General features: G+C 37.0%; 1 protein-coding gene across 2 annotated transcripts in view; it reads left to right on the top strand.

Moving 5' to 3' along the window:
• Positions 1 to 19967, top strand: part of LOC124085877 (attractin) — a 165586-nt gene that overhangs the window by 100730 nt on the left and 44889 nt on the right. For both annotated transcript variants that reach the window (XM_058575316.1, XM_046433895.2), the window contains exons 19-24: positions 3763 to 3900; positions 8560 to 8653; positions 10457 to 10509; positions 14659 to 14753; positions 17839 to 17917; positions 19564 to 19721. In XM_058575316.1, the coding sequence (XP_058431299.1) occupies positions 3763 to 3900; positions 8560 to 8653; positions 10457 to 10509; positions 14659 to 14753; positions 17839 to 17917; positions 19564 to 19721 (617 nt within the window). The remainder of the gene's footprint in view (positions 1 to 3762; positions 3901 to 8559; positions 8654 to 10456; positions 10510 to 14658; positions 14754 to 17838; positions 17918 to 19563; positions 19722 to 19967) is intronic.

The raw sequence follows: 19967 nt of genomic DNA, 5'->3' as shown, positions 1-19967 counted from the left end.
AGACATATTCATTTATATATTTTAATATAAAATATACTTTTTATATTTTTATGTACTATACTAGGGATATTATATTTACTGCTTTATAATTTTCTTTTTACATAAAAACACATCATGGACATTTTTAAAAAAACAACTCTTTTTACTGGAAGAGTTAATTAATTGCCAAGAATTCTTTAAATTTTGATAGAATTCACTAGTGAAATCATCCAATCTTGGGCCTTTCTTTGTGCTAAGATGTTAAATTATTTAATCTCTTTACTTGTTATAAGTCTATTCAGAATTTCTGTTTCTTCTTGAGTCAGTTTTAATACCTGTGATTTTTAAAGAATTTGTTAGTTTCATCTGTTTTCAAATTTGTTGAAATATGGGTCATAATATTTTCTTACACTCAACTTGTTAGCCTTGTGTATCCTCCTTATAATCTATTGAGGATTGTTTTCACATGTCTAATTTTATTTCACATATCCTTTTTCTTTTTATAAGTGCTCTAAATTTTGTGAGGGTATTTTTAGAGCTTGATTTCTTTTGTGGATTCAATTATTTAAGCCTCTTTAAATATACTAAAATTAGTATTTTTTATTCTCTTTTGTTTCTTCCATTAAGCCCTCTTTCAGGGTTATTTTATTATTATTTTTTTGAGTATTTATCCTGCAGTTGCATGTGGTTAGAGCATTTTCTTAAAATTTTGAATCCTTAAGATTGATTTGCATTTGTAATTGACCATGTAAATTTATCAGTATTGGTTAGCAGTGGTGTTTATTGAACTGTTGTGAAGGTGTGGGATGAGTTCCTAAGGGAGCAGCCAGCTACCCTCAGGACATTTTTTTTTTTTTTAAGATGGACACAGGACTTTTATTTTATTTATTTGTTTTTATGTGGTGCTGAGGATTCAGTGCCTCATGCATGCTAGGCAGGCACTCTACCACTGAGCTACATCCCTATCCCCAACCTCAGGACTTTTTTTTTTTTTTCCAGTTGTAGATGGATACAATATATTTATTTTTATTTATTTATCTTTATGTGGTGCTGAGGATTGAACCCAGTGCATACTTGTGAGGCAAGCGCTCTACACTGAGCTACAACCCCAGCCCAACCTCGGGACTTTTTAGCTCTGGTCTGCTCTTACAGCTGTTGAATGGTTTGTGCTCCTCTCTCAGAAGCAGTGGACCCAGGTCAGAAGCAGTGGACCCAGGTGCCTGGATACATTTGGCACAATCATGGTTGTGCCCGTGCCTCTACCATTTGGTGTTCTGGCAACCTAAAGATAGCTGATATATTGCCCTGATATTTTTCTGACCCTACACTCTCCTTCTTTCTCACCCCTGTTCCACCCAGAACTATTCTTTCCCACTATTGCCCCTGAACCCACACCTCAGCCAGCTGAGGAACTGATACAGAGCAGGTCATGTGCCATTTCTGTTGCCTACCAGTCTGCTGAGGCCTCCTTTGCTTCCAGCCTCCACTGAGTTTTTCAGGTGTCCACTAGTAAAGTTCATCTAGTCAGATTGGCAGTACCTTCCTTTTCTTACCTTAAGATACAGGTGTCTCAGTTCTTTTCTTTCTGATTGGCCCATTCTGCTTTATAATTTCTAGACATTCCTGAATACTTCAGCAGTGTCTCTCAGTACTTCTAATAGTACCTTTCTCTTCTATTTCACACTTCCGCTGATTTAGCACTCTTTTTCACTTTTTTCCCCCATGTAATTCAGTGGTATTTTGAAAAGGAAGAAGGAAGCATTTTCTGTATCTTTTGTTCTTGAACCAGAATAGAGGTTTTTTTCATACATAATTTTTAGGTAATTTTATACATGTGTTGTACTTTACCCTTTGCTCATCTTCATGGGAACAAAATGCATATCCTACATATCTTAAGTAATTGTGGTACAATATTTTAAGTTTTACACCTCAAGTACCTACATAGATGGTGTAGCTAACAGGTGAGTAAATAGAACATGTGCAAGGATATAGAAATTTTTCAGGATGTGAGAAAACCACCTCATGTTGATGAACCAAAATCTAAAGAATCAGAGATTGTGGTTACAGTGGTGCAGGTTGTACCTTATGTGAACATTCCCATGTTCTGCAGTACACAGCCTGCATAGCTGTCTCAAGCAGTCTTTGAGAGGTCAGGGTTTATATGCCATGTCAATCAGGAGCCTTAGTAATCTCTGCTCTGGAAATGCTTATATGTAAAGTTGGTTATTTTTCTAATTTGAAAGCAAACAAAATATTAGAACTTGAGGGGATGGTTAAATAAGTGCTATAATTCATAAAAATCATCATCAAGTTTTGTTCATGATAGATTAAATGTAAAATAATTTTGATCTAAGTTTAAAAACTCAAAATTGAATATTAATATCAAAACTACAAAATTGTATAGAAAAATGCTGGAAGGAGAATATTTAACAGTTGCATAATACATGTTGTTTTTAATCAGCACACACAACTTCTCCAACATAGTCCACATTTTATGTTGTAAAGCAAATGTTAATGAATTTTAAAAAATGAATTAATTGCTGACATCAGATCATAATGAAATGAAATTATGATTCAAATGCAAGAGAAACTGCAAAAATTACACAATAAATGGATATGAACCAATATACTTTTGAATGGAAACCGGGACATTGAATTAATCATAAGGGAAATGTTTAAATTCCTAGGGTAAAATGAAAATGGAACCTATGGGACAATGCAAAAGCAGTTATAAGAGAGAAGTTTATAGTTGTAAAGTCCCACATTAGAAAAACAGAGCGATCTCAAATAAACATCCTAATGATTCGCCTCAAGGACTTAGAAATTCGAACAAACAATATAAACTCAATGGAAGGAAAGAAATAATAAGGATCAGAATGGAAATAAATTATATAAGAATAACACAAAAGATCAGTGAAACAGTGTTGGTTCTTTGAAAAAAATAAACAAATTCAGAAACCCTTAGCCAAACTAACCAAAAGAAAGAGAAGACCCAAACTAAAAAAAGTTAGCAACAAAAAAGGGGATGTTATAACACATACCACTGAAATTCAGAGGATTATTAGGGACTATTTAAAAAACTATACGCCAATAAACTGAAAAATCTGGAAGAAATGGACAAATTTGTAGATACGTATTACCTATCAAAATTGCACCAAAATATGTAAATATCATAAATAGAGACATAACAAGCAATGAGATTGAAGCAGTAATAATCTCCCAACAACAACAACAAAAAAAGCCAAGGACAAGATGATTCACAGTTGAATTTTACCAGACTTTTAAAGAAGAATTAATACAAATACTTCTCAAACTAATTCATAAAATGAAAAGGGAAAGAACTCTTCCAAATTCATCCTATAAAGCCAGTGTGTAACTTGCTACCAAAACCAGATAATGACATAATATATAAGAAAATTACAGATTGAGGGCCTTAATATCTCATTTTTCTGCAATAACTTGGTTTTGACAGTTTGGTCTTATTTCTCAAATTAGTTTCTGGTGGGTAAGTTTTGATGATTTTTTTCTGTTTTTGTTATTTGTTTTGTTTTGAGACAAGTTTTGCTGTGTTGTGCAGGCTGGCCTCAAGCTCCTGAGCTCAGGAGATCTTTCTGCCTCAGCCTTCCCAATAGCTGGTATTATAGGCAAATACCCCCATGCCCAGCTAGTTTGATGATTTGAGTTTTAGAGGCATTGGGAACTTACAGATGCAGATAAATTTCATGGAACTCCCTGAACCCAGTTCTGCCATGATAGAGGCTCCTAAAATCCTTTTCCTTTCAGCTTGCCAGTGCAATGGCCACAGCAAGTGCATCAACCAGAGCATCTGTGAGAAGTGTGAGAACCTGACCACGGGCAAGCACTGCGAGACCTGCATATCTGGCTTCTATGGTGATCCCACCAATGGAGGCAAATGCCAGCGTAAGTAGTGTGGGTCAGACTTGCTGAGTGCAAGTCAGGTGGAACACAGGACTTCTCTGACTTGAGTACCTAGGAGGAGAAAAGCCACTTGGCTTTGGATGCTGCATTTCTTTTTAAGTCATATTGTCAGGAGCTCAGCTGAGTTGGAAGAGAAAGGTGAACTGTTGGACGTGAGAGTAGCCTGGTGAAGCAGCAGCTCAACAGTGAAAGAGTTAAACCCTTAACCACACTGAGCCATGGGATAAGCAAGGGGCCCAAACCAGAAAAATGCTGACTTCCCCATTTCCATCTTCCCTGTTGGAACAGTGCAGCAATGGAGAGTCGGAGGCTCAGCGCTGGTGGTCAGTGGCTCCCCATGGAGGGCACCTTCCCAGCAATATTGTAGACCCTGAGGCTGTGGGGAGGGAGGGAGTAAGGACTGGGAGTGGGGAAGTCCTGGGCTCTGAGTCAGAGTGAAGAAAGTATTTTCAGACCCCCAACCCCAGCCCCCTTAAATAAGCCTCAGCAGAGGCCCTGAAGCCAACCTGTGCTGGAGGCTTTGGAGGAAGACCTGTGGGAATGAAGGTGCACGTGAGGAGTGACTGGCTGGAGGCCCAAGTCCTTGACTGCACCTCCTACAGAGACTGAAATACTTGGCTGTGCCCTGAGTTTGCTGAGAGGAGGGCAGCTGTCCCCCGAGGCCACTACGTCAAGCCTCTGGTTAGGCCTGAAAAACCACACACAGGTTTTAAACCAGGAGCTGCACTCAGCCCTTCTAGTGTATTTTAAAGATTTCAGTAGTCCCATGTTTCCTCATTCATGGTAGATGAAGCATACAAGTGGTAATCTAAATGGTTGGAATATTACAACCATTTCATTGTTAGAATCTAAATTGTTTTTTAAAGGGAAATGTATAATCAATGAACTGATTTTGGATTTGTTCTAGTTTCCAACTGAAAATTATTACGAGACTATCCTCTTCCCCTTGCCATCTGATTTTGGAGGTTGAACCCAGGGGTGCCTTATCTTTGAATGACAACTCCATTTTTAGTTTTTGACACAGAGTCTCACTGAATTGCCCAGACTGGCCTTAACACTGCAGTTTTTTGGCTTCTGCCTCCTGAGTTGATGGAATTACAGACGTGCACCATTGTACCGGGCTATTAGAGTAGTCTTCTAGTTGAAAGAATCCTCAAGTTCTGAATGGGAAAAATAAATAAGAAAGGACATCTCTACTTTCTCCTCATATTCCACCTCCAGGCTTCTTTTTATGACACTTCAGAATCTCATCCCAGGCCAGCCAAGATAGAGTGGCAGTCTAGCTATTTTGTCTGTCCCTTCAACTCCCTGGAGTTCAGTTTTCTCATCTGTTTTTTTTTTTTTAAGAGAGAGAGAGAGAAAATTTTTAATATTTATTTTTAGTTTTTGGCAGACACAACATCTTTGTATGTGGTGCTGAGGATCGAACCCGGGCCTCACGCATGCCAGGCGGGCGCGCTACCGCTTGAACCACATCCCCAGCCCAGTTTTCTCATCTGTAAAACAGCAATTTAGTGTGGTGTTGAGATTAAAGCCATCAGAGCAGTACATGGCACGTAGTTAATACTCAGTAATGTGAGAAATTACTATATCCATTCTAATGTCATTTCCTTTTACTCTTTTTTTAAAAATATTTTTTTAGTTGTAGATGGACACAATATCTTTTTTTTTTTTTTTTTTTTTTTTTTTTTTTTTTTAATATTTATTTATTTTTTTAGTTCTCGGCGGACACAACATCTTTGTTTGTATGTGGTGCTGAGGATCGAACCCGGGCCGCACGCATGACAGGCGAGCGCGCTACCGCTTGAGCCACATCCCCAGCCCCTGGACACAATATCTTTATTTATTTTTTATTTATTTCTTTTGTACATGACAATAGTGCAATAATAATTATAATAATAATTATCCATTTTCAGCACAGCTTTATATACAGAGTTATATAAAGTATGTTCACGCCAAATTATGTCATTATACATGAGCTCTCTTATTGATTTTTTTTGCATTACAATTCTTAATACACCTTTATACCACAATTTATTGGTATAAATTTATTTGTATCTAAGGTATGTTGACACCAAATTCACATCTTCATACATGTATTTTGTATAATGATGGCCGTCTCCTTCCACCATCCTTGCTATTCCCCTTCTCCCTCCCTCCCTTTCCCTCCCACCCTTATTCCCTATCTAGAGGTAATCTTCCTCCCCTGCTCTCCCTCCCTACCCCACTTTGAGTCACCCCCCTTATATCAGAGAAAACATTCGGCATTTAGTTTTTTGGGATTGGCTAACTTCACTTAGCATAATCTTCTCTAATGCTATCCATTTCCCTGAAAATGCCATGATCTTATTCTTTTTTAGTGCTGAGTAATATTCCATTATGTATAAATGCCACATTTTTTTTTTATCCATTCATCCGCTAAAGGACATCTAGGTTGGCTCCACAGTTTAGCTATTGTGAATTGTGCTGCTATAAACATTGATGTGGCTGTGATGTGGTGTTGAGGATCAAACACAGTGTCTCAGCATGTTAGGCATATGCTGTACCACTGAGCTACACCCCAGCCCCCCTTTTACTCTTAAATAAAGTGTCTTGTGCAGATTAAAAGTGTTCAGTAAAAACATTTATAGGTGAATACACTTAATCTATTTGATAGTAATCAAAACATAACATTTCTGAGGAGTAAATGTGTACAAAGCTTTGTGCTGACAGCCTTTGGAGACAAAAGGATCTTTATCATCTCCAAGGTTACATAGCCTGCCCAAGATCTCACAGATGTGCATAAGCTGGAACCTCATTCAGTAGTGCTGACCTTAACTACTGACTTGGTTGTATCTCCAAGCAAACATCCCCATATCTGCAACTGCTATCTAGAAAAATCAAATTTTCCTCTGTGACATCTATAGGGCTTTAGTATACTTTTCTAGAACTTAGAGATTGCTTTATTTTCTAGATACAATACAAGTATAGTTTTTAAAATACTGAATGATACCAAGTCTTCAGTGTATTTCCTCTTATAATGGTGTAGTCCTTAGCTAAGGATAGCAGCTATGATGTATTGAGGTCATGTTTCAGGTGGCATACACTTTATCCATTTAATAGTAATCAAAACATAACACTTCTGAGAGGTAAATGTGTACAAAGCTTTGTACTGACAGTTTTTGGAGAAAAAAGGGACCTTTGTCATCCCCGAAGTCACATAGCCTGCCCAAGATCTCACAGCAACCCTTTTAGATAGGTGCTATTATTAGCCTCATCATATAGACAAGGAAGAAGACTCAGAAAGGCTAAGTAGCATACCTAGAATTCCAGAAGGGCTAAGGTGGAGGACAGTGGATTCAAACTCAGGAAAACAGACATTAGGCCTCTGCTTTTCACTAACACACTGCCCTACACACTCAGCAGAGCAAGAGTCGACACTTAATTTCTGCTCCACCATGTATTCTAGTAAACTCTGTACTGTTCTGTTTTACAGATTTTCTCTTTTCCCCCCACTTCTTGGGATTTATTTATTTATTTATTTGGTAATGGGGTTGAACTCGGGGGCACTCAACCACTGAGCCACATCCCCAGCCCTATTTTATGTTTTTATTTAGAGACAAGGTCTCCCTGAGTTGCTTAGGGTTTCATTTAAGTTGCTGAGGCTGGCTTTGAACTTGGCTGTATTTATTTTTAAACTGCACCTTTAGTCAGGCATGGTGGCACATGCCTATAATTCTAGTAGCTTGAGAGGCTGAGGCAGGTGGATTGTGAGTTCAGAGCCAGCCTGAGCAACTTAACGAGGTCCTAAACAACTCAGTGAGACCCTATTTCTAAATAAAATACAAAAAAGGGTTGGGGATATGGCTCAGTGGTTGAGTGCCCCTGGGTTTAATCCCCAGTACCCCCCCACCAAAAAAAAAGTATTTCTTTACTTTATTTACAGAAAATCAGGGTGTAAAGGGAAAAGTTGTTGGGCACAGAGACTTTTGCATTTATTTCAGTGGAGTATAAAATGTGTCACAGCTCATAATTAACTGTTGGGTAAAGTTAGGCAGAGGTGTGCTGAGATGGCTGTAGGAGGGACATGGGAAGATTGTTTTCTGTAAAAGCAAAGGAAAAGGCAAGATAAGGTTGATGAGTGATGAAGGGTCTTAAATGCTCCCCTTGCCATCGGGGGTCCCTCACTTCTGAGTCCCTGAGGGTTTTAACATGTGGCCCACTTGGAGAACATTCATCTGCTAAGGCAGAGGACAGTCTGGCCAACCTCCTCCTAGAAGGCAATCAGCAACCTGAGCATCTCCATGGGGGAAGGGACCCAGCACCCAGCTTGCTGGAAATGCATTATAAATATTCACTGAACAAATGAAAGAATCATAATACTGAGAAAGAGTGTCAGTTTTAAGGTCAAAATAGAGATTGCCTCGGCTGGTGGTGGTTCAGAACCAGCTTTATCTTTCTTACTGTCCTTTTGCTTGAATTCCTTTAATGTTGAACATTATTAGAATTAAATCATTACTTGAAAATTGTGAATCTTACTTACTAAATATTCTTTTTTTAGTGTGACTTCCTACAATCCTGATTCAGATAAAATTATTTGTTTTGGGAAAAGTCTCTGATAGTAAGCCAGATGTATCCTGTGTGCTTTTTCCTTTTCTCCAGCATGTAAGTGCAATGGACATGCCTCACTGTGCAATACCAACACGGGCAAGTGCTTCTGTACCACCAAGGGTGTCAAGGGAGATGAATGCCAGCTGTGAGTATCTGTTCTACCACCAAAGATGGCACTGGGGCTAGGAAGCTAGCCTGGGGAGCTGCCCCTTCCCTGTGCTTTGTTGCCATGGATTCTGAGTGATCCCTCCAGAGATTAGTTTGAAATTTTGCCCTTTCTGCTTCTGACAAGTCAACCCCCAAGCTTAGGGATTTTCAGTAGCAATTCTTAAAAGACTCTTTAATTCACATTTTTAAAAAAGTGTTTGATACTGACATTTCCTGGATTGCTAATCCTTTAACTTAGCAGCTACCATTAGAAATTTGCACTTTTTCTGAGGGATGGAGTTGGAAGAACTGGTGTTGAACCAGTGCTTCTTTGTGTTTCTTTGGCATTTTGTTTCTCTGATAGTGGGTGATTCTCTTGCCTTGCACACATCCCTCCTGTTCTGCCCTTCTTTTGGTGAAGTGTGTTTATCATCTTCAAGGGGAAGGCTTCAAGTCTCTGTCCATAAGGATGCGGCTTAACGTCAAACAGCATTGGGTTTCAGACCTGGCTGTGCTTCCATTGAGCAGGATCTTTTGAGGCAGATCACAGAACCATGCCAAGACTCAGTTTCCCCATCTCCCAATAGGGGAAGTAGCAGTAATTGTTTTTAGTATCCTGGAGAGTTGCAACAAGAGAGATTGCCCCCAATTAACATATTCCTATCTGCTATAGTAGAAAACCTCATGAAACACGTAGCCAGGCTTATCCACTCTCTCAGGAAGAGACTTAAGAGAGATGTGTTTAGTGTGAAAATCTTGAGCTGATATGTGCAGATACATCATCATTGGCAAACTTCATTTTCCTTAAAGAATGTCACCAGTAACATGGATATTATTCAGCAAGGAATTGGTCTATGAACACTTCATAGATTATATTATAGTTTATATAAATGTACATGGTTGTCAATTTCATGCTTCCCCAAAGCCAATATGTTAAGAAAAGTCTAATCAAAGATTAAATTTAAATTTCAGATCTAGGTTCCTTTTCACAGAAAAATGTGAGAGCAAAATTAGTCACTGTTGCCCTCTATTGGGGGAAACAGCAAAGACATGATGTGGCATGCAGTGGAGGACTTTCAAGGGATTTCTAGAAGTTGTAGATAGAGACAAATGCCTGTCATCTCCCTGGATGAAAGGGCAGCGTCCCTGGCTCATTTGACCTGGGAAAAGTGTTTCCCGCAGCTCTCCCTCCTTCCTGTGAACTTCATAGCCACTTTGCTTGCTAGTTGGCTTTGTGGAGAGGGAGATGGGTTTCGCTGAGTTTGTAAATGACATCTAAGGAGAAATTAATATTCATTTTAAGAGGAAATTATATTCTCTCCAGGCTAGCCAGTACTTGTTTAAGAGTGTTAGTTACTTTTTAAGTGATCCTTGGTATTTAGTTTTTTCTCATTTGGGTATAAAGAACAGGGTCAGTTTACCGAGGGAGTACAGGAAAGAAATGAATATTTGAAAAATGTTTTAGTTGCATTTTTAGAAGAACATGAAGTTCACAGGAATGTGAAAATGTGCTTTTCATTATAATAAATAGGATCTAGGTTTATGACATTTGGATTTATCTCCTGTGCGTTGGCAAATGTTTATTCATTGTTTTTATATAGTGGTGGTGGAACTGATGGGCAATCTGTATGAAAATTCAGGCACACTCCTCTTAATCCATCTGATATAAATAATGGTGAAGACTGTAATTATCAGGACTCAAAACTGGTTGTGGTCTATGTAAAAGGATCTACTTGATTTAAAATGAATGTAGATTCCATATTAAATAACAGAAAAAATAATTACATTTTTTTCCTCCTAGATGTGAGGTAGAAAATCGATACCAGGGAAATCCTCTCAAAGGAACGTGTTATTGTAAGTATTTTTGTAATTCTTAATTTCTAAAAGGAGTAGTAGTTCTGTAAAACTCCATTATTTTCTACAACATGTTTTGAGAATGGTAAGCCCTACCACCATGCAATTGTTCCCTGACTTGGTGGGTTTGCCTATTTTAAGCTATTTTTAAGTGGCCACGTTTATGGTGATGTTTGTAGAAGATAGCAGAGGCCAATACAGAGTCATGCACCCCTGGATTTCCTTGTTTATGTTCTCGAAACCTTACTTCATTTGCAACCACCTGGTTGAGGATATCTAACATTTCATATCTGAGAATATCGATAATAAACAGAATTCTTAAAATATAGATGAAATTTCATCATTCTTTCTGGAGCTGATTTGTGTTAACTACTTCTTTAGGAACAAGTTTTTAAAATAAAACATCACATGATTATCTTAGAGTGAAATGTGAATCTGGCAAGGTGACCATTTATGGATAGATGGATTTTTTCCCCCTGTGGCAATCCACAATATCTGGTATACAATCTGGTATGCCAGATTGTGGATCCAGAAAAAGGAGTTAACGTATCTGCTCTGTTGGATCGAATAGCTCTAATGTCATAATTCATAAAGAAAAAGTTAATTAATGAGACTTTATCCAAATTTCAGGCTTCTATTTAAACAAACACCATTCAAAACAAATCAAAATAGGCTAGAGAAAATATTTGCAAATCTGGCCTCACCAGACTGGAAAAGGGTTGGAATATTTTAATAATCATTTCAGATCATTGTGGATAGTATCCTTTGATATCATTGAAACTGCAGAACTATTCATTTTTTTTAATATTTATTTTTTAGTTATAGGTAGATACAATATCTTTATTTTATTTGTTTTTTTATTTTTAAAAAATAAATGACAGTGGAATGCATTACAATTCTTATTATACAGCACAATTATTATATACAGCACAATTTTTCATATCTCTGGTTGTAATAAAGTATGTTGACACCAATTCGTGTCTTCATACATGTACTTTGAATAATGATGTCTATCGCATTTCACCATCCTTGCTACCCTGCCCCCTTCCTTTCCCTCCCATTCCTCTACCCTATCTAGAATTCATCTATTCCTCCCATGCTCCCCCTCCCTACCCCACTATGAATCAGCCTCCTTATATCAGAGAAACTGTTTGGCATTTGGTTTTACATACTGCTCAAGGGAACCATACACCAAGAAGACATAATAATCATAAATATATATGCCCCAAACAATGATGCAGCTATGTCCATCAAACAAATTCTTCTCAACTTCAAGAGTCAAATTGACCACAACACAATAATCTTGGGTGACTTTAACACACTTCTCTCCAAACAAAAAAGAAACTATAGAACTCAATAATACAATCAATAACTTAGACTTACCTGACACCTACAGAATATTTCAACCTGCATCAACCAGATACACTTTCTTCTCAGTAGCACATGGATCCTTCTCTAAAATAGACCATATAATATGCCACAAAGCAACTCTTAGCAAATACAAAAAAGTAGAGATAGTACCATGCATCTTTATTTTATTTGTATGTGGTGCCGAGGATTGAACCCAGTGCCTCACGCATGCTAGGTGAGCACTCTACCTCTGAGTCACAACCCCAGCCCTCATTTCTTTTTTTTTTTAATATTTATTTTTTTTAGTTGGACACAATATCTTTATTTTATTTATTTATTTTTATGTGTTGCTGAGGATTGAACCCAGAACCTCGCATATGCTAGGCGAGCGCTCTACCGCTGAGCCACAACCCCAGCCCCCTCATTTCTTCTTTTAAAAAAATATTTTTAAAATTGTGGATGGACACAATATCTTTATTTATTTATTTTCTGTGGTGGAGAGGATTGAACCTGGTGCCTCACATGTACTAGGCAAGCGCTCTACCACTTAGCAACAACCCCAGACCTATAATCATTTCTTAAAGGTTGAAATTTGGAAGCAGAGACATATCACTGAAATTTTTGTGATCATGCAATTAGAATCTATTTCTCATTGGAGAGAAGAAAAGCTAACACCATATTTCAGCAAGGGTGTTGAAGAATAGGAACCTTCATGTATTGCTTATTGAATGTTAAGTGGTATAGCCATTTTGGAAAGCCATTTGGCAGTTTCTGAAACAGTTAAAAAATAAACAACAACTCTCCATTTCCTCCTCCCCCCTGACACCAGTCACCACCTGTCCTTTTCTGTTCCTATGAATTTGACCTCTCTGGGTATCTTCTCTAAGTAGAAACATAGTATTTCTCTTTTTGGGGCTGACTTCTTATAGTTGATATGAGGTCTTCATGGTTCATCTATGTTATAGTGTATGTAAGACTTCCTTTTCTTTTTATGGCTGAATAATATCTGATTGTACATTCCATATTTTGCTTATCTATTCCTTAGTGAGCATGGCTTGTTTCCATCTTTTGGCTATAGTGAGTAATGCTGCTATGAACATGGTAAACAAATATCCATGTGAGATCTTGCTTTCAGTCCTTTTGGGTGTGTATCCAGAAATGCAACTGCTAGATCATCTGTAATGCTGTGCTTAATTTTTTTTTTAGAGTATAACTTTGCTTTTATTCAAGCAAACTTGAATTCATATCTATTACCAACTTGGGGAAGTTTCTATCTTCCTTTGAAATTAAATTTTCTCATGTAATGCTAATACCTGCCCTATAGAATGAATAAGAAATTCAAAATTCTTATTAGAAAGTGTCATCTTATTGTCTATTCCAGTAAACCCAAAGAAAAGGCAGGGTTTCTTATTTTTAGCAATATTGAAACCATTTTGTTATGAAGTGTTCTTTGTTGTTTGTTTTTAATTTCATTGACTCTCATTTTTCTTTCTATGACCTAATACATTTGGATTTTTGTTTCTTCCCTGGCCAGATCACCAGTAATCTTCCAGTGACACCATATTAAAGTCTGTTTACATACCACCTTCCTGACCATTACCACTTATTAACTGAGGGCTTTAGAACCATTCTCTCAGTTTTCTTTTCCTCCCTTCACATCTTTTTTCTTTTTTTATATTTATTTTTTTAGTTGTAGTTGGACACAATACCTTTATTTTATTTATTTATTTTTTATGTGGTACTGAGAATCGAACCCAGGGCCTCGAACGTCTGGGTAAGCACTGTACCGCTAAGCCACAATCCCAGCCCTCCTCCCTCAACATCTTATCATGCTTTTCAGAGAGATAGAGATAGAGAGAGACTGATTGAAGAATGAAGGAAGAATTCTAGGATTTGGGTTATCTTGAAATCCCACAGAAATTACATGGTTAAATCTATGGATATAGAGCTAAAAATAGAAGTCAAGGCTGGCACTGTGTTTAATTTTTTTTGAGGAATCCCTGCACTTTTTTCTACAGAAACTGCACTGTTTTTTACTCTCATCAGCAATGCATGAGCATTCCAGTTTCACTCCCCAGTACTTGTCATTTTCTGGGGTTTTTTCTTTGTTTTTGGGTTTTTTTTTTTTTGTTGTTGTTGTTGTTGTTGTTTTGTTTTCATAGCAGCCATCCTAATGGGATGAGATGTAATCTCATTTTGGTTTTGATTTGCATTTTCCCAATGATCAGTGTTATTCAGTATCTTTTCATCTGCTTATTGGCCATTTGTGTATCTTCTTTGGAGAAATGTCTGTTCAAGTTCTTTGCCCATTATTAAATAAAGTTTCAGTTGTTAAAATTTTTAAAATTACATTACCAGTTTGGGGCATTAAACTCTTTTTGAACTATATCACATTAGTCTCTGAGTGCTTTCTTCTCTTTTGCAACAAAATACCCAGGGCACATATTCCTTGCCCAGACCTGGAAGCAACTATTTTCCATGGAGTTTTAGTTTCTTTCACACCATTAACTTATGTCTTTGTATCCATAAGCAAAATTTAGCACATACAAATGTTCAGTTACATTTGTGAGTGAGTTAGGCTGAAGCCAAATCTCATCTAGGGTCATTATATAAAGAGGGTTTGATGGATAACTCAAATAAAATGATGCTGCCGAAGGACTTGGTTTTCTTTGAAAAACCTGGATATGGGTAAGTCAGAGTTTGGCTATTGAGTTTTTCAGAACAGCAATCTGTGTCTTGAGCAAATTGTTCTTTTTTGCTCTATTTTAATTTTAAATGTGCATTTCTTTCTCTCCATAGATACTCTTCTCATTGACTATCAGTTCACTTTTAGCCTCTCCCAGGAAGATGATCGTTATTACACAGCCATCAATTTTGTAGCTACTCCTGATGAAGTAAGATTTTTAAAAGTTGACTCATTTATTTTGAATTTGTTAGGATTTTTTTTCTTGGTCATTCTGTCTAAAAGTACTGCTTTAACAGTAGTTTCAGAGTAGAGTACAGTATATAGCATGTTTAGAAGTGCAGGAAAAAAAAATTTCGAGTTGACATTTTATCTCCTTTCCATCCAGAAAGTAAGAGCAGTAGTGTTATAAGATTTACCAGAATCTGATACACAGACTGGCATTCACACCACATACACTTAGTATTTCTGCTCATCACAGCCCCAGACAGAGGAGACTGCAAAGGGAGTGCCATCATTAGGGAGCAGATGGCAGAGCCCAGACTTACTCACAGAAGGGACTGGGGCTTAAAAATCAGTCGTAAAAAATTGCTGACTTGGATGGTGGCCCACACCTGTAATCTAAGATTCTTGTGAGGCTAGACCAGAGGATCACAAGTCCAAGGGCAGCCTCAGAAACTTGGTGATACCCTGTGTGAAAATAAAAAATAAAATAAAAGGCTGGGGCTCTAGCTCAGCAGTAGAAAAGTACTGGGTCCAAAACAGGAAAATAAAATCCCGATTGAAATCCGTTAACACCATGGTGCAAGAATAAGCAGACAGCACAGGGGGTGCTAGGTGTTACTTCTGTTTCTAGAAGGAATTCTAAGCCTCATTGGGAGGTAAAACAGAAAAAAGTTTAGTTGGTCCAATAAGAAGTTGGCCAGAAAGTAATTCACATGGTTTAAAACAACTATTTGAAATGTGCATTTATATCTACTCTCATTAATTATAAAGTCTATCCTGCCCAAAGACATTACCTATTGATAGAAAGGAGCCAACACAGCATGACATTTAAAAGCAAACCTTCTAGAACATGAAGATGCATCTGTACAATTTCTTTCTTCATCTTTTCATGCTAGGGCTTGAACCCAGGGCCAGTTCCTACTAAGCATGAGCTTTTACCACTGAACTGTGGTATTGTTAATGAACTCTCTAAAGTCCATACCCATTCTAATACTTTGGGAAAATTTTATTAAACTTGATCTTAAGTTATTTAGGTCATTCCTTGGAAGTTTCTTCTCACTGACATACCTAAAGCCATTTGCCATCACAAATCCTGCCACAATAAATGTGACAAGTAACACATGGAAAACAATGTGACTGTAAACAAATGTGTATTCCTTTTTTTTTTTTTAACATGTTATCACTAATAACTAATTTCAAAAACAAAAAGGCAGAACAAAGTCCATAGTATGGTATATTTACTATTAAGTGAAAGTAAGATTTGTTTTAAATATTCCATTTCAATGATAAAATTAAGATGAGTGAATGACTGTTGGTCAAGATGGCGTATGCCTGTTGTTCCAGCTACTCAGGAGGCTGACGCAGGAGAATATTGTGTTCCAGGCCATCCTGGGCAATGTAGCAAGGCCCCATCTCAAAATATAAAAACAATGTCTGGGGTTGTAGCTCAGGGGAAGAGCACTTGGGTTCGAGTCTCACACCATATATAAATAAATAAAGATCCATTGACAACTAAAAAAAATTATAAAAATATGAAAAGAAGAACAGTCAATGGCCTTTAAGTAAAAGTAATAGGTGACTACAAATGAAGACATTTTGGAAAAACTGTGTAGGTGTGTCATTTAAGTAACTGTATTGTCTGGAATTTTTAAAAAACATTTTAGGACAAAGTTACAGCAAAACTGGTACACATGAAATTTATTATTGCCTAATATTTATAAGCAAGTGGTAGAAATGCTCATAGCCTTTTATGATACAATTGATGATGTAAATTTGATTTTTAAAAAATAAATATGGAAGAATATTCGTAATACTTCTAAATAAATAAAGTGGAAAGAGACCTTGACAGTCAAAGTTTGTCAAACCAAACCTCTTTGCATTTCCCTATTTATGTTATATCAGAATATTTAATAGAAATATCCAAATGTATATGTTCTCTCTTTTACAAAAACACAAGGGTTTTGAGTTTTTTTGATCCTTATCATGGAAAGAAACAATTGATGCCAGCAACAGGAGGTGAGGTTTTCCCAATAAGTGAAAACGTAACTACTTTGTGAGAGAAACCTCTTATTTGGAGATCACATTTTAAAAATTATTATATGCATATATTTCCATTGTTCTAGTTTTGTGTTATAATAAATATTAAGACAACATCATCCTTAATTTTCCAACCCGTTTTAGTATCTTTTAAAATTAAGAATGTATAAAATGTAAGATATAACATCTAATGAGGTTGCAGAAAGAATTGACCCTGATTGAGAAGTTTACTAGTCAAGTTTCAGTGAAAATTAAAAATTAGTATTAGAATTTATGTAGCACAGCAAGCATTGTCTTCTTCCATCTGGATCAACATTCCTCATAGATAAGTTTTTCAGTATTTAAAACTAAGAATCAAAATGAATTAGGCTGCCCCTTGAAATGCTGAATCTGTTAAGGGGTAAAGATGTTTGTCAAAGTTAAGAAAGCTTACTCATTCATATTTGTCTTGAAATAATATTTTTAGTAAAAGAAAAATGTTATAATATCATGAATGAATATAATTAAATGATTGTTTAGTATGCTTCAGTTTTATACTAATTTTTAAGACCATTTCCATATAGGAGAAATTTTGTACTGTATTATAATTTATGAATTTAGACATGGGTTAAGTTATAAATAAATAAATACATTGAAACTGAGGCACTGGGTCATGTATTTCCTAGTAAGTGGGAGCTCCAGATATTTGGAAACAGCTGTCCAGAGGATCCTGAGGAGTCTTGCTCCTCTGACATAGGTCAGAAGGTATAAATTATTGTTCTCTACATATGAGAACATATTTTAAAACTCCCTTCTAAAAATGAACTTTTTCATGCAGTTAGGCATCTGAAAGAAGCATTGAATGCCGTGTTCTTTTCTGGGAGGGAAATGAAATTTTATATGGGGTATGTTGCTTATATTGAGGAAAATTGCTTAGGAATTTTTATAACTCTTCTATAAGCACAAATTTCTCTTGAAACATTGTAAAATATTCTGTAGTTGAGAAAGTCAAGAATAGTAGAATTATATATCTATTTATTTATACCTCTCATCAGCAAAACAGGGATCTGGACATGTTCATCAATGCCTCCAAAAACTTCAACCTCAATATCACCTGGGCTGCCAGCTTCTCAGGTAAAGACACATCTAGCAAACACACTGTGAGTGGAGTTTGTGGGTAGAGAACTGTAACATAGGAGTTGGGAAAAGAGGCTCTGGAGACAGACAGATGGATTTTTTTTAAAACCCAGTTTTGGCATATACTATTCATGAGACCTTGAGCAAGTGTCCAAATCCCTCTCTGGATTGTTCATCAGTAAAGTGAGCATAGCAACATTTACCTCCTAGAACAATGTAGATTAAATGAAGTGAGAGCTGCCATCACCTACCATGGCTCAGGCTCAGTAGGTGGCTTCCCCCCCCCCACACACCCTTGCAGTGGTCACTGCTCTGCCACTGTCCTCAACATCCAGATCCATGACTCAGAGGGGAAAAATATCAGTGATTCAGTTTCAAGAAATGGAAATGTTTAAATAAAATGAGATTTTAATAGGTACAGAGAACCATACATTGGGAATTAAACCAAACTCTGAAAGCATAGCTGTTGCTATCTGGTTTGCCTTAACTATGATTTACTAAAGATTTGATGACCCTGATGTAGTGATTAGGACACATTACCACTGCATAACATGATAACTTGACAAATAGAGCTGAGTTCAATTCTGCCTATTATTTACTTGCACTGTGCTGTTGAAAGTAGCTTTCTGAGCCACTTTCCTTGTGTAGGAAATGGGACAGTAAAAACACCTTGCCATGTAGAGTATTGCAGGAATTACATGAGATGATAAAGGAAGTACTCAATGTAATGCTTGAACATGGGCAGTTGTCACAGAATGGTAGCTCAGTTTTGTCAACGTCTCTGCTGTTACAATACTCTTGTTTTTGACCACACAAAAACTAATCAGACTGGTATAATATAATATAGGAATATAATCTTTGCTGTCATTTGGGGGTTTATTAGGGCTTAAAAGATTTTCAGTGACCATCTCAATGAAAACATGACAGGCTGGGCTGTAGTCCCACATTTTAACTCAACATGGAAAAGAGTGCATTTTGTGAGTCTTTATTCACACTCGAGTTCCTGGCTGAGGGAGAATCTGGAATGAGGAAAAACCATCTGGGAACAAATGAGTTACAGGAGGATGGGGGACTTAACTATACTGGTAACTGGTAGCAGAAGGCATCACCTTGAGCATCTAATTCCTTGTGGAGACTTGAGGCCACTGCTGGTTAGAAAATGAGGATTGAACCAGTCTTCCTGGTACATATGCCTGGAACGTTGCCACATAGATGTTAAAGGGAAATGCAAAGGAATTGAGGCATTGTTGCAGATTGAGTGATAGCATGTGTTAATAGGACTCTGCTAGTGTCTGTAATTTCACAGTTTCAGGGTTGGTAGGTGGTAGGGGGTTCCTGGTCAAAACCATTCTGATTTGGGGCACAGGATTATGAATCAGCCTGCCCAGCCTCGAATCCCACCTACACTCCTTGCTGGCCAATCAGCCTGAGGCAAATTACTTATTTTCTTGGAACTTTGGTTTCTTAATCTTTAAATACGGATAATGAGATTGTTTTCAGGATTAAGGGAGATAGAATCTATAAAAGTTATTCCTATGACTTTATGATTATTCAGTAAATACTATTATTATTATCAAGAGCAAATTCTATCCCCCACCTCTTGCCAAAAAAGTCCCTAATTTTCATTATTTTCTCCTTAATAGCTGGAACCCAGGCTGGAGAAGAGATGCCTGTTGTTTCAAAAACCAACATTAAGGAGTACAAAGACAGTTTCTCTAATGAAAAGTTTGATTTTCGAAACCACCCAAATATCACTTTCTTTGTTTATGTCAGTAATTTCACCTGGCCCATCAAAATTCAGGTAAGATATGCTTTTTGGTTTCAGGTATGCAATGATGGTGAAATCTCTTCAGTGGAGACTAGATTCAGTAATGTGGAACTTGTGATAAACAAAATGGACAGTGTTGCTTTGCGTTTGTAAGAACTATAGCTAAGGAGTACCTTGGACATCATGTATCCCTTGTGAGGGACATTTAAAGGCCCTTTGGAAGCAAGTTGGCACATAGCACATTTGGTGATTACACATGTATTCATTTTTTCATTAATC

This window comes from Marmota monax, unplaced genomic scaffold (assembly GCF_021218885.2).
Source record: "Marmota monax isolate L192 unplaced genomic scaffold, Marmota_monax_Labrador192_F-V1.1 WCK01_AAM20220418_F8-fsc00014, whole genome shotgun sequence".
Classification (NCBI taxonomy): Eukaryota; Metazoa; Chordata; class Mammalia; order Rodentia; family Sciuridae; genus Marmota; species Marmota monax.
This window is presented reverse-complemented; position numbering and strand designations above follow the sequence as displayed.